Source organism: Ipomoea nil, unplaced genomic scaffold (genome assembly GCF_001879475.1).
Source record: "Ipomoea nil cultivar Tokyo-kokei standard unplaced genomic scaffold, Asagao_1.1 scaffold3069, whole genome shotgun sequence".
Classification (NCBI taxonomy): Eukaryota; Viridiplantae; Streptophyta; class Magnoliopsida; order Solanales; family Convolvulaceae; genus Ipomoea; species Ipomoea nil.
This window is the reverse complement of record NW_017619497.1, coordinates 4035072-4048750: the sequence shown is the minus strand read 5'-3', so window position 1 is coordinate 4048750 and position 13679 is coordinate 4035072. Positions and strand designations below refer to the sequence as shown.

Sequence of the window (13679 nt, the reverse complement as noted above, 5' to 3'; positions counted from 1 at the left end):
CAAATTTCGTAACAGTATACTCACATTTTCAGTACAAATAAATATAAGTTAATGCCAAATACTTTATGCTCATATGACATGTAGTGATTCACACATATGGAAGGTCATGAGATCGAGTCTCAGTGGATGCGGTGTTGACTCTTTGTGTTTTAATAGGTCGAGAAAGTTTGTATGAACAGATACTACAATGTAATGGGGTATGTATAGAATAAAATACGGGATAAAATGAAGCAAAAATAAAAATATAAATAAAAATACGGGATAAAGACTTCACAAGGCGAAGCTGGAGTCACTATCATTCAAAAAATAAAAACTACATATGTACGAGACTTAAAAAATATATACGAGACTTCAGAAGCGAAGCTAGAGGAGAAGTTGTATAAAAAATATACATATATACGAGACTTCATAAGCGAAGCTAGAGGAGAAGTTGTATAAAAAATATACATATATACGAGACTTCATAAGCGAAGCTAGATAGGAGAATTCGTATAAAAAATATACATATGTACGAGACTTCAGAAGCGAAGCTAGATAGGAGAAGTCGTATAATGACTTCAGAAGCGAAGCTAGATAGGAGAAGTCGTATAATGACTTCAGAAGCGAAGCAAGATAGGAGAAGTCGTATAAAAAATATACATATGTACGAGACTTCAGAAGCCTTCGCTTAGATAGGAGAAGTCGTATAAAAAATATACATATGTACGAGACTTCAGAAGCGAAGCTAGATAGGAGAAGTCGTATAAAAAATACATATGTACGAGACTTCAGAAGCGAAGAGAAGTCGTATAAAAAATACATATGTACGAGACTTCAGAAGCGAAGCTAGATAGGAGAAGTCGTAAGACGTGTAAAAGTCGTAAGACGTGTACACGAGTCAAAACTATGAACTCTGCAAATTTTATTGTAGACCATGGTCCATGTAGTATTATGGTCAATAAAGTAAGTATCATTCTAATTACACTTTAGTTTCATTTGTCAATATTGTTATGTTTTTCAGTTTCATTTTCCATACTCACTAGTTTCATTATAGCAATACCAAAGTATCATTTTAATTATACTACAGTTCCATTTGACAATATACATTATTGTATGAGTTTTATTTTGTAGTTTCATTTTTTTACCCACGCTAGTTTAATTATAATAATGTTAAAGTATTATTTTAATTACAATTCACGTTCATTTTACAATGTATGTTATGGTATGGTTCAAATTTTAGTTTCATTTTTCACACACCATATTTTCATCTTAACAACATTAAAGTATCATTTTAATTATATTGCAGTTTCATTTGACAATTACGTTATTGAATGAACTCTATTTTTTAGTTTCATTTTTCACACACACTAATTTTACTGAGTGTTTAGTTGGAAGGAACTATGAGGGAAATGAATTATAATTCGGTGGGAAAAGAATAATGTGAGAATAAAGTATGAATTTAAATTATGTTGTTTGGTATGGAGAAATATAATTATTGGAATTGATAAGGAAAGAAGTAGTATAAAGACTAAAATACACTTGCGTAATAATAATAGTAATATAGTCAAGGGTAGTAGTGTCATTTTATATATTTTCCTTTTCTCACATCCATTGAATTGCAATTCATGGGGTACCCATGAATTGCAATTCAACAAAATAAGGGAATTGCAATTCCATCTAACCAAACAATGTAATTGAAGCATCTATTGAATTTCAATTCAACTACGGCTAAATTACAGTGAACCAAACGTCCTGTAATTTCAGCAACGCTAAAATATCATTTGGAATAAGGTTCAAATTGATCACTAAACGTAGTATGAAAATGCAATTAGGCCACTGAACGAAAAAAGTGCAATTAAGTCATTTAACAATAAAAAAACGTGCAATTAGGTCACTGAACACTCCAAATGCATGCAATTTACCATCAATTTTAATAGATTGTATGCTTACGTGACAGCTGAGTTGGCATTTTTAATAAATTTTAATAATAAATTTTAAAAAATTGAAAAAAACTAAATAACAAAATAAAAATAAAATAAAACCACTGCCATCCCGTTATTTTTTTATTTAAACTTTTTTTTTTAAAAAAATTATTATTAAATTTATTAAAAATTATTTTGTTAATTACCGGACACTAATTTAATTTTTAATAAATTTTAATAATAAATTGAAAAAAAAAACAAAACGACAAGGTGGCTGCTGGCCACCCGTCATTTTGTTATTTTATTTTTTAAAATTTATTATTAAAATTATTAAAAATATCAATTCAGCTGCCACGTAAGCAGGTAACCAGTTAAAATTGATGGTAATCCGTTATCCGATGAAATTGCATACATTTAGAGGGTTTAGTGACCTAATTATACATTTTTAGAGTGTTGAGTGACTTAATTACACATTTTATTCGTTTCAGTGATCTAATTACATTTTCATGTTATGTTTAATTCTACTAAATTCTATATCATTTTAATTCTGAGTTAATGCCACATGGGGTCCTCCGAGTATACTGGTTTTGCCACGTTTAGTCCTAAACTTTCAAATTGACCATTTGTGGTCTTTCGACTTTCCAATTTAACCATTCGTGGTCCAAGTTAACCACCCATGGTCCTTCAACTTTCAAAATTTAACCACTCGTGGTCCTCTTGAAAGGACTGTAGTTGGTTAAATTTTAAAAGTTAGAGGACCATGAGTGGTTAACTTAGACCACGAATGATTAAATTTGAAAGTCGAAGGACCACAAATAATCAATTTAAAAGTTTAGGACTAAACGTGACAAAACCACTATACTCGGGACCTACGGACCTGAGATGGTAATAACTCTTTTAATTCTACTACATTTTCATTTGAAAACAATAATACACTATGGAAGGTCCAGTGTATAACAATTAACAACCCCTGAACTCTCTCACTCTCAGTCAGTCTCTGCTTCTCACGTTGCGCTTTTTTTCACAACCTTTATATATAGAGAGAGATTAGCAGTTGTATGAACGCACGCAGTGACGAGCGAGAGAGATCACAATGGCTGACAAGAAGTTTACAGTTGAGGTTGAGCCGGCGAAGGAAGGCAAGGACGGAAAGCCGTCGATTGGACCCGTGTATCGTAGTGCGTTCGCTAAGGATGGATTTCCGCCGCCAATTGATGGCATGGATAGCTGTTGGGATGTTTTCCGGTCAGTTCTTCGCTTTCTTCTATTATTTATTTATTTATGCGAGTATAGGTGTAATTTTTTTTTTTTTTTTTTTTTTTTGGCCTTTTTAAGATTACGTTGAAGTTTAAGAGGAAATGTATGGAACATTGATTTTCCAAATGCGAGTTAAGTTTGGATTGAATTCATAGAATTTAAAAATTAAATTCTATAGTATTCTTTGAAAATTGGTTTCTCTGTGTGATTCGAGTGTGATGGATATGCATTTTCATTTTCTGTTTTTGATTTGTCAGTGTACTCTATAACTGCTTTCTGGTAACAATTATGAGCCAAAGATTTAGTTGCATTTCATTATGGATCAAATTGGCTTCTTTGGTACAGTTTTTCTCAATCTAATTAGTTTTTTGGAAACAACACTTTTGACCCTGAATTGTTTCACTTTTGAAAATTTGGTCCTTGTAAGTTAATTTAAACAAATTTAGCCCCTTAATTGTGTGTAATATTGTACTTTTAGTCCATACTGTTATATAACTATCAAACTTCATTAACATGTGAGTTTAATTTTGTTATTTAAAATCAATTTCACGGTTAAAATGGTGTTCATATGGAGAAAATGAAACTTTAACCATGAATGTTGATTTTAAATGACAAAAATAACACCATAAAAAAGAGCTTGCTAATGGAGTTTGGTTATTATATAATACCAGTGACTGAAAGTGCAATATAATGGACAATTAAGGGACTAAATCTGTTTAAATTAACCGGGACCAAATTTCCAAAAGTAAAACAATTCAGGGGCCAAAAGTGTTGTTTTCCCTAGTTTTTGTTTTTTGTTTGTTTTTTTTTGTTTGTTTTTGTTTTTTGTTGTTGTTGTTGTTTTTATTAAGTAAAACTATTTTCTAAGATAAATGTCCATGTTTTGATTAATGCCTTCCTATTAAGATACTCATTAAGATTTTATTTTTTTGTTGTGAAGGTTTAAATTTTTTTATATGAAAATGATACGTAGTTTCTAAAGTATTTTATTTTTATTTCTAGTTTTAAGTCTGTAATAGCACTGGGCTGTGTTGTAATTCCATCATTAAGGTTATGCAAATGTTGCTGTTTTTCCACTTTTGATGATAAGAAAACAATGTAAGACCTCTCTGTTAAATACCCTGTTGTTCCTTTCTTTGTTACAGTTTGTCTGTAGAAAAGTATCCCAACAATCGAATGCTTGGTCGCCGCGAGATTGTGAATGGAAAAGTAGGTTTGTTAGTTTGAAACTTGAGTATCTGCAACTTTTCTATGGAGTACTTAATTAGCGTTCGCTGATTCTTGGAATCATTGCTCTTACCGACAGGCTGGAAAATATGTTTGGATGACTTACAAAGAAGTGTATGATGTAGTGATGAAAGTAGGAAGTTCAATTCGTAGTTGTGGTGTTGAACAAGTAAGTAATATCTAGTGCACTATATTATGTTAACTCAGCTGGTATATAGAAAATTATGAAGTATCTGGCTAATTTTAAAACTCTTCTGCATTTTATCTGTTTCATTTACATTAATTGCTTAATGCGTCATAGACTATTCTTTGCCTATGGCGTCTAAGAATTATGAGCTTTTCATTCCTGCTCCCCACATTCAACTTGTTTACTTAACCATAAAGTACAATAGTCTGCTATTTCTTCATTCACTTTTGTAGTTTCATTTGTTGATTTCTTATAGTTCTATAACACATTGCTATTATTAGTGCCAATTTGAGCTTCATATCAGTTCTCACTTTTTGTTGATTTAACTTTTGGTCTTTAGGGAGGAAAATGTGGCATATATGGTGCCAATTGCCCAGAATGGATGATAAGCATGGAGGTACATGTTTTTCCTTCTTACTCATCATGTCTGTTTTTTTACTTCTTGCAATACCTTATTAACTTTTAATGAAAGAAAACCTATGTAAATAAGGACCCCCTTCATGTCCATAAGTTTCCAGAGATGAACTTCAAATTTTGGTCATCATCTGGCATTCATGACTGTTTTTTTTTTTTTGGATGGGTGGGGGGGGGGGGGGGTGAGTGAAGCTACTATTCCTGTCACGGGCAAGAAAACATAATAGAAATGAACAAGGAAAAACAGTTGGAAGAAAACTCCCTTAGATCCTTTTTGGGTTTGAATTTCTGCTCCCTTATTATTCCAAATAACACTCCCTTTTATAGGGCATGCTACAAAGATTCCTAAACTAAGAATGATTATTCGGTAGTTTCCAAACAATTAAACTACCTAAACTAATTCGAAAACTAAGAGTAATAAGTTAAAAACTATTTAGTAATTGCTAAATAACTATTTAGTAGTTTCTTAATATCTAAACTATGTAATGCAATCATAATAAAATAAGTCTTCTGACGCCTAATAATCATGGCCCCAGCATGTATCATTCCTTCACACAGTTCTTTAGGCAATACTATCTAATCTTCCTCCTTTTGTGTCCTTATGACTTTCTTCTGTAATTTTACTTGCAGGACATTTTTAAATATTATTCTTTTGAAGCATCCCGACTTCTATCTAATTCATTTACTATCCTTAATTTCAAATTTGTGCTGAGATCTTAGAAAAGAAATGCTTTTCAATCATTTGCAGGCATGTAATGCTCATGGACTTTACTGTGTTCCACTATATGACACCCTAGGTATGTTATACTGCCTTTTACTCCCAGTGTTCCATTGACAAAGGCACAAGCTTTGCTTGTTTGCATTTGACACAGGCTTATTGCAATATAGCTTCTTACAGAACCACAGGAATTAATTGTGTGGATTTAAGATTTTCTTATTTTAATATGGACTGTACTCTGTTCTTACTAAATGGGTGTCTATTTTTTCATGTAACTGCTTCTTTTTGCGGTTTAGGTGCTGGTGCTGTAGAATTTATCATTTCCCATGCAGAGGTTACAATAGCTTTTGTGGAAGAGAAAAAGATGCCTGAGGTACAAGTGAAAATTTTATTTATTTAGATATTTTATATGAGTTAATCTCACTAGACGTAAATGGCTTTACAATTTTTGTTGGTGTTGTTGTTTTTGTTTGTTTGTTTGTGTTTTGTTTTTAATTAAATTTTTTATTTTTATTTAATTTACCGAACTTAGGTGCAGTTGCTTAGGCATTTGCCATCCAATTCTCCAATAATATTTTGACCTATAGATTATTATTTAAAAACTGTACTCTTTCTCTGTATATATCTCTCTCCCCTGCCCAAAGCCCATAGTCCCACTACACCCAGAAAAAAAGAAGTGTCAAAGAAATAGAACAGCTCACAACAAGAATGTGGTGAGTAAATTCTTCACCACAGAGAACAGTACCTTCACCCTCACTGGCCACAGGGTGGTCCTTCTACATCCACTTCTTTTAAAAAGAACAGGAATTGCAACATCAACAAGGTGTTTTTCTTATCTGATTCATTAAGGTATCCAGTTACCTCAAATTCTGCTTAGAGACTTGCATTTGTGCTGGCAAATTCTTTGTTTGAACTTTGAAGAGCAGTGGTGGTCACAGCAGCCACCAAAGTGGATTTACTGGAAGACCATCACAACCACAGTAACAAGCAAGCGTAACAATGCAAAGAGCCTGTTGAATATTAGGAAACTCCTAGTAGGAGTAGGCTTAGTTTCCTATTCCTATTAGGATTGATTTAGTATATTGTTTAGTATATGTAGAGGTACATAGAAGTATAGAGTACACAGAGAGATTAATCTATTGTAATCTTTCATTATAATATACTCTTTCTATTATCTTCTTCTCTGGTTTCTCACATATTTTGCTTCAGCCTAATTGGCGGGTGGTGTTTATTCTCCACCCGCTAGGCCTTTCAATCCCTCAATTTCAACAGAGCCAAGTACCTTTTCTCCTTCAATCCTTCCTTTCACCTATTGCTGAAGAATAGGATGGAGTGGCTCTTCTTGATTGAATAGTATTCTCATTGCCTCAATGGATAGTGAAAAGAATAAGGGAAAAAAATTCGTAGTGAATGGGTTGTGAAAAAAAATTCACATATCAAAATTTTGTTGTAGAACATGATGGTTGATGTGAAGCACTGAGGAACTACACCTAAGTTTTGTCCCTTTCTTTAATAAGGTATAAATACCTATACATTTCTAAAAGAGAATCACCTCTTTTGTAAATGAAATTGTCCATACAGACTTTTTTATGAAATTTGTGTTGTCTATGGCATGTAAAAGATTGTTAATATCTCATAAATTAAAGTCTTAATTCCTTGTGATTTTATGCTATATAGTTGAATGCATAGTTGTCAATGCGTTGCCTAGGTGACACCTAGGTGTCCGGTTGGTGGAGACCAAGCACCTAACAAGCTCACCTCGCCGGAAATGGGTGAGGGCGTGAGGCGAGCTTGGGAGTCGCCTAGGCGGAATCTTGGATGCCTAACCCGGAATAAAACCCGGGTCCGACCGAGTTATTATTATTATTATTATTTTTAAATTTTTAAATTGTTGATTAAAAAGTGAAAACCCCCAGCCTCACCTTTCACCGCCAAACGCATCTGACTCCCCTACTCTCAGCCTCGCCCTTCCACCGCCGAATCGCCGTCACAGCTAACTCTCCCCCAGCCTCTCCCTTCATTAGCTCATTCTTATTTCTTCCTTCTTCTTTCTTCTTGGTCGACTGGCCGTTCTTTTTTCTTTTTCGTTCTGATTTCATTCTTCTTTCTTTCTGATTTCATTCTTCTTTCTTTCTTAGTGGCTTGCTATACTTCTATAATACACACACACACACACACACACACACACACATACATACATATATATATATATATATATATATATATATATATATATATATATATATATATATATATATATATTACTCATCGCCTAGGTATCTCTTAGGCGGTTGGGTGGCACCTTGCCCTAAAAGTCTGCCTTGACAACAATGGTTGAGTGAAATATGAATACAACCTTGACTGCACTCTGTATAAATTTATGTAATTGGTCAGAGTATTGATTGGAATGTCGTACACTCTGTTCACAGGGATGTTAATGGGTTGGCTTCTATTAATCCTTGTCGATGCTTCCATTTGTTTTATATGAGCCTGGAGTTGACTACTTTAGAAGTTATGTTGATTTTTATGTGGATGTAGTGGGTAGTGCTATTAATAGTGTTTGCATGGCTTCATTTCAATCTGAACCTTCTAACTAATATATGCTCTTTTTTCCCTTTCAGCTGTTCAAAACTTTTCCTAATGCCGCAAAATATTTAAAAAGTAAGTCATCCATAGGAATTATCAAGTTTCTTCTTCAAGGAATGTAAACTAAGCAATAATATATATTTCTTCTCAGCGGTTGTGAGTTTAGGGAAAGTGACTCCTGAACAGAAGGAAGAGTTTGAAAAGTTTGGCGTTGTGGTTTATCCTTGGGAAGAGTTTTTATTACTGGTAGGCCTTTCAAATAACCTTCACAATACTACCTTGTATGTTTTCAATTGATCAAACGTTAAAAACATAAAACTGTTTCCTGATGATTTATTTTCTTGCACTTGGTCTTTACTACTTTTTAAATCTATCTTGATGAGTTCGAAGATTTGGGCTAAAGCTTAAACCTGCCTGTATACGCAGGGAGAAGATAAACACTTTGATATTCCTGTGAAAAAGAAAACAGATATTTGTACAATCATGTATACTAGTGGTACAACTGGAGATCCAAAGGGTGTCATGATTTCCAATAATAGCATTGTTACACTTATAGCTGGAGTGAAGCGCCTGCTAGAGTGTGCAAATGAAGCGGTAAATGGATATCTATTTTTAATTATTTCAGACATCTGTGATGTGAAATTGCAGACTACTGTCAGATTGAAGTTTCTAGGAAGACCTGAATCTCTCTCTCTCTCCTCCAATTCTTTGGTTTCTGACATTCTCATAATACAGTTGACAGCGAATGATGTTTATCTTTCATTTCTTCCACTGGCCCACATCTTTGATCGGGCGATTGAAGAGTGTTTCATTCATCATGGTGCCTCAATAGGATTTTGGCGTGGGGTAAGTTGTTGACATTTTTTCAGCCAAATAAGAAATTATCTACTAGCCTATTCTGTTAATCTGTAGGATGTCAAGTTGCTGGTCGAGGACATTGGAGAGCTGAAACCTACAGTATTCTGTGCAGTTCCCCGGGTGTTGGATAGAATCTATTCAGGTACATTGAGTTCTCCTACAATAATGAATTAGTGTAGTTATTTACATGCTTAGATATGCTTGTGAATCATATCACTAGACTATGTTGGGTTCTCCTACAATAATGAATCAGTGTAGTTATTTACATGCTTAGATATGCTTGTGAATCATATCACTGGACTATGTTGGTCTTAACCTGATCTAGCAAGATTAGACTGTGTGACATAAATCATCGCTTTATGCAAGTCACCAATTTGAAAATAATGGTGCTTTAACTTCTTTTATTAAATAAACATGAGAATGGTTCAATTCCTAAATGAAGCAACAATTTGACTATTTGAGGCATTTAAAAAAAAAATTATTTCAATTTCTTTTGAAAGAGCAGGACATATGTTTTAGCGTCTTGGTTCTCTTAGTTATTCAACTTTGGAATATTGCAATCCTACTCTTTTGTGGACACATTTTGGTTTAACTGGCTATCTGACTGTTATATACACTCTCAGGTCTGCAACAGAAAATTTCTACAGGAGGTCTTGTGAAGAACACCATGTTCAATTTTGCTTATGCCTTGTAAGTTTTCTTCCATTTTCAACTGGATATAGTAATGAGAGAAAGCTTTCTTGCATAGGGATATAGTACTCTGAACTTGAAGACTTATTTCTAAGTACCGTTTTCTTTGATTCTTTACACTGAGACATACCTATCTTCCTGTAATATTGGCTTGGAAATTTTCCATTTTGGTTTATCATTTTGATAATTTAGCACTCTACTTTTCATGGTCACTCTGAAAAATTTTCTATATTGAATTTACAGAAAGATACATAATTTACTGGAAATCCTAGTATTTTTTTCATGCATAATTTACTAGAAAGCCTACTAGCTTTCATGTGAAATTATTTTAGCATAGTCAAATCAAACTTGGGGCATTTCTCGGATGAGATTTATGATCTACCTACAAAAATTGATGTTCTGCAGTAAATTTCACAATATGAAGAAGGGGCGCAGACATTATGAGGCATCTCCGTTGTGTGACAAAATGGTTTTCAGTAAGGTGGATACTGATGTTTAAAAATCCTCTACCTTTCAACTTCTTTCACTTTTTGTTATACCAGTGTATATTATGCTGTCTCAAATCCTCACATTTACCTGGCTCCATTTGATTAGGTCAAAGCAGGACTAGGTGGCAGGGTACGAATTATATTATCTGGAGCAGCACCCCTTGCGTCACATATTGAAACTTTTCTAAGAGTCGTGGCATGTGCTCATGTTCTTCAAGGATATGGTACTCTATCCGTAATATGCTAAAATCAAAGCAGTCCTGCATTCCTTCCCCTCTGTGTGCATTATGATTAACTACCTTTTTCTCTGGCTGTCTGGCATTTATGTACATGTATATGATGTTTTGCAACCTCTTCCTTATCTGGCTTGGCTTAGTTTCTGAAATAGAAACTATTAGTAAATTGGTAAACAGACTTTTCCCTTTTCCATACATAACTCTCCATACAGGTGGTTCTTAAGCAATAGCATAGCCACCTGACCCATCCACCTAAATTAGTTTGACTCTTAATTGAACTACTGTTTAGAGTTTATGTTCTGTTGGTACTTTGGGTGTAACTTTCAGTGCTTTCTGCTTAGAAAATTCTCCCCTAATTCCATATGCTGTATAGTAAACATGTTTGCTTTCAACTCTGTTCTAGGTTTAACTGAAACTTGTGCTGGTACATTTGTCTCACTACCAAACCAGCTTGATATGCTGGGTACAGTTGGTCCTCCGGTGCCCAACGTGGATGTGTGCCTTGAGTCTGTTCCAGATATGGGTTATGATGCTCTATCAAGCATACCACGTGGTGAAATATGCGTGAGGGGTGACACTCTATTTTCAGGCTACTATAAGCGTGAAGACCTTACACAAGAGGTCATGATTGATGGGTGGTTCCACACAGGTTTGGCCTACCTTCTGCTTCGCCGAAGTTTTCCCTTGCGTTGAGTGGGGGACCTTCCATTTAACAATCTATCCTGACAGGTGATATTGGTGAGTGGCAACCAAATGGAAGCTTGAAAGTTATTGATCGCAAGAAGAATATTTTCAAGCTCTCACAAGGAGAATATGTTGCAGTAGAAAATTTGGAGAATATTTATGGCGAAATTTCTGTTATTGACATGGTAAGTGGTGAACTGTTCAGTAAATATTGTTCTGGTCTATAACATTTTATACATTTGTACTTAGTAATAGTGAACATGTTTCACAATAAAATTTGCATTTGTTGGCCCAATACATGGAAATAGTTTATAGACTAGGTAACACAGAACAGGAAATAAGAAACCAGACATGGGATGCAGGGAAACAACAGTTTAAAAAAATGTAGGACATGAAATGTGGGGAAAGGTACAAATGTAAAAAGATATAGGGGTATATTTGAAAATATTTTTCTTAAATATGCATAACTATTAATTGTCAACTAATTTCATAATTAAAAGTAATACAAGGGTATATAGACCATAAAAACTGCAGGAATAATATAGGAGTTGGAGTAAGGAACAAGAACTTGTGTTTCTTTTGACACTTTTTTTTGGTTGTTGCAAATTGCAATTAGACCTCGGGCCCAAAATGCATTTCTTTTTATGAAACACTGATGAAAAAGGCTTAAACCTTTTTTACTTTTAATTACGGAAGCGACTGCAAACCGTTTTCAAAATGTTTCCACTGAGTTTCTGATGTAGAAATGAACGCTCTTCCCTACGAGCTTCCGTGCATTGTAGTTTATAAATATATTGGAGCAATGTGGTAGAAAAACACTTCTCATACGCTGACTAAGCATCAACTTTGTCTGTACCAGATATGGATATATGGGAATAGCTTTGAGTATTTTCTCGTAGCTGTTATCAACCCAAACAATCCATTAGTTGAAAAATGGGCTGAACAGAATGGGTTAGCTGGAGGTTTTGAAGCCTTATGTGAAAATCCAAGTGTGAAGGAGTACATAATTGGGGAGCTAACAAAGACTGCAAAAGAAAAGAAGGTTAACATTTGTCTCTTCTAATTGCGCTTACCACCTTGTCTATGCATATCTGTTCTTTTGGTGAACGAGGGGATATTGAAAAGAGTTGCTTATTTTTTACTTCAGCCTTTTTTTCGCTGATCAGACATAAAAGCCTTTTTCTGAACCTCACTCTTCCTTTGCAGTTGAAAGGCTTTGAGTTTATAAAAGCTGTTCACCTTGATCCAGTGCCATTTGACATGGAACGTGACCTTCTCACCCCTACATTTAAGAAGAAAAGGCCACAGTTGTTGAAATACTATCAGGTAATTTCTGCTCCAGATGGAACCCCAGGATGACAATTTTGTGTAGTCCTAACAAATCATTACCCATTTCCCTTTTCTTGTGCGGTTCCCAGTTCATCATGCCATCAAAACTATCTGCCATCGATTTCACTGATGAAAAAGGCTTAATGCCATTATCATACTTAGAATCAATCCCTAAAGTTGCAATCAAAAGTTTCTAAATGGATTCCACCAAAAAATATCGTGATTCTGGATCTTGATCTGATATTATTTTCAAGCCTTCATGTGGTTTTTTGTCAGAGTCATGTTCATGCTTGCTCATCTTTGTACTTTATGCAATTTCTCTCCGTTAGTAGAGTATTCATTTTCAGAAGTTAGTTCCAAGAACAACCCCATTTGTGATTTTGGAGGGGGTTTTTCAGGAGAAAAAACTATAGAGTGGTTTTTGAACAAATGGGAATTTTTTTTTTTTGTTTTCTTTTTACCTATCTCTCCCATTTTCTCTTTCCTTGTCATCCATGCAAAAACCCACAAAAAATGCCAACTGATGCTGTTACTCTAAGTAAGTTTAATTTTGGACTGATATAGTTTCACTTTAATGCAGAATATCATTGACATCATGTACAAGAATGACAAGAGTGCTAAATGAGCCCGGTGCTATTTATTATGCAGTTTTCACACCAGGCCACTTTCTACTTCCCCTGTCTTCTCTTATGTGTATGCGTTCTTTCTTCGGCTTCTTCAATTTTTTTAAAATAATTTTTAATTTCGATTTGAATAGTAGAATACCAACATTAACCCATTTGATTTTCTTGTCAAAAAGAAGGATTTTTCTTTAGTCAATCTCTTGGCAAAACATTATTTAACTTTACTGGAGTTTTTTTTTTTTTTTTTTTTTTTTTTTTTTTTTTTTTTTGCAGTGGCATAATGAGTTCAGTTTATATTTATAATTCTCATTTTGTTTTTCCGTAACATTTATTGTCTATGACTTGAAAATATTTTGTATATATTAAGGTATGGGTTTTTCTATTCTTTAAACTTTGAGTTGTGACAGCAGGGAAGTCTTGGTTTGTAGATGTATTTGAGGAGTTAACAACCGTTGTTATATAAGCCCTGTTATAGTGTTAT

At 34.0% G+C, this 13679-nt stretch overlaps 1 protein-coding gene across 2 annotated transcripts; it reads left to right on the top strand.

The window, feature by feature from the left end:
- Positions 1-2846: 2846 nt before the first annotated feature.
- Positions 2847-13580, top strand: LOC109165709 (long chain acyl-CoA synthetase 4-like). 2 transcript variants are annotated; one of them, XM_019314594.1, is made up of 20 exons: positions 2995-3146; positions 4304-4367; positions 4465-4554; positions 4913-4969; positions 5735-5783; positions 6001-6077; positions 8326-8365; positions 8442-8536; positions 8717-8884; positions 9026-9136; positions 9203-9290; positions 9772-9838; positions 10244-10319; positions 10433-10550; positions 10966-11211; positions 11292-11431; positions 12106-12288; positions 12453-12572; positions 13156-13268; positions 13472-13580. In XM_019314594.1, the coding sequence occupies exons 1-19, from the start codon at positions 2995-2997 to the stop codon at positions 13198-13200; spliced, it is 1986 nt and encodes a 661-aa protein (XP_019170139.1). In that variant the 3' UTR covers positions 13201-13268; positions 13472-13580. The 2 variants fall into 2 exon arrangements, with proteins under 2 accessions (XP_019170140.1, XP_019170139.1); XM_019314595.1 differs by lacking the exon at positions 13472-13580 and having other exon boundaries at positions 2847-3146; positions 13156-13439.
- Positions 13581-13679: the final 99 nt, after the last annotated feature.

Bases quoted from the DNA above. Each gene is read 5' to 3' on its own strand.
- LOC109165709 (XM_019314594.1), top strand. From the start codon at position 2,995: ATGGCTGACAAGAAGTTTACAGTTGAGGTTGAGCCGGCGAAGGAAGGC. The intron at 4,368-4,464 runs GTAGGTTTGTTA...TCTTACCGACAG, and splicing joins GCGAGATTGTGAATGGAAAA to GCTGGAAAATATGTTTGGAT. The intron at 5,784-6,000 runs GTATGTTATACT...TTTGCGGTTTAG, and splicing joins TCCACTATATGACACCCTAG to GTGCTGGTGCTGTAGAATTT.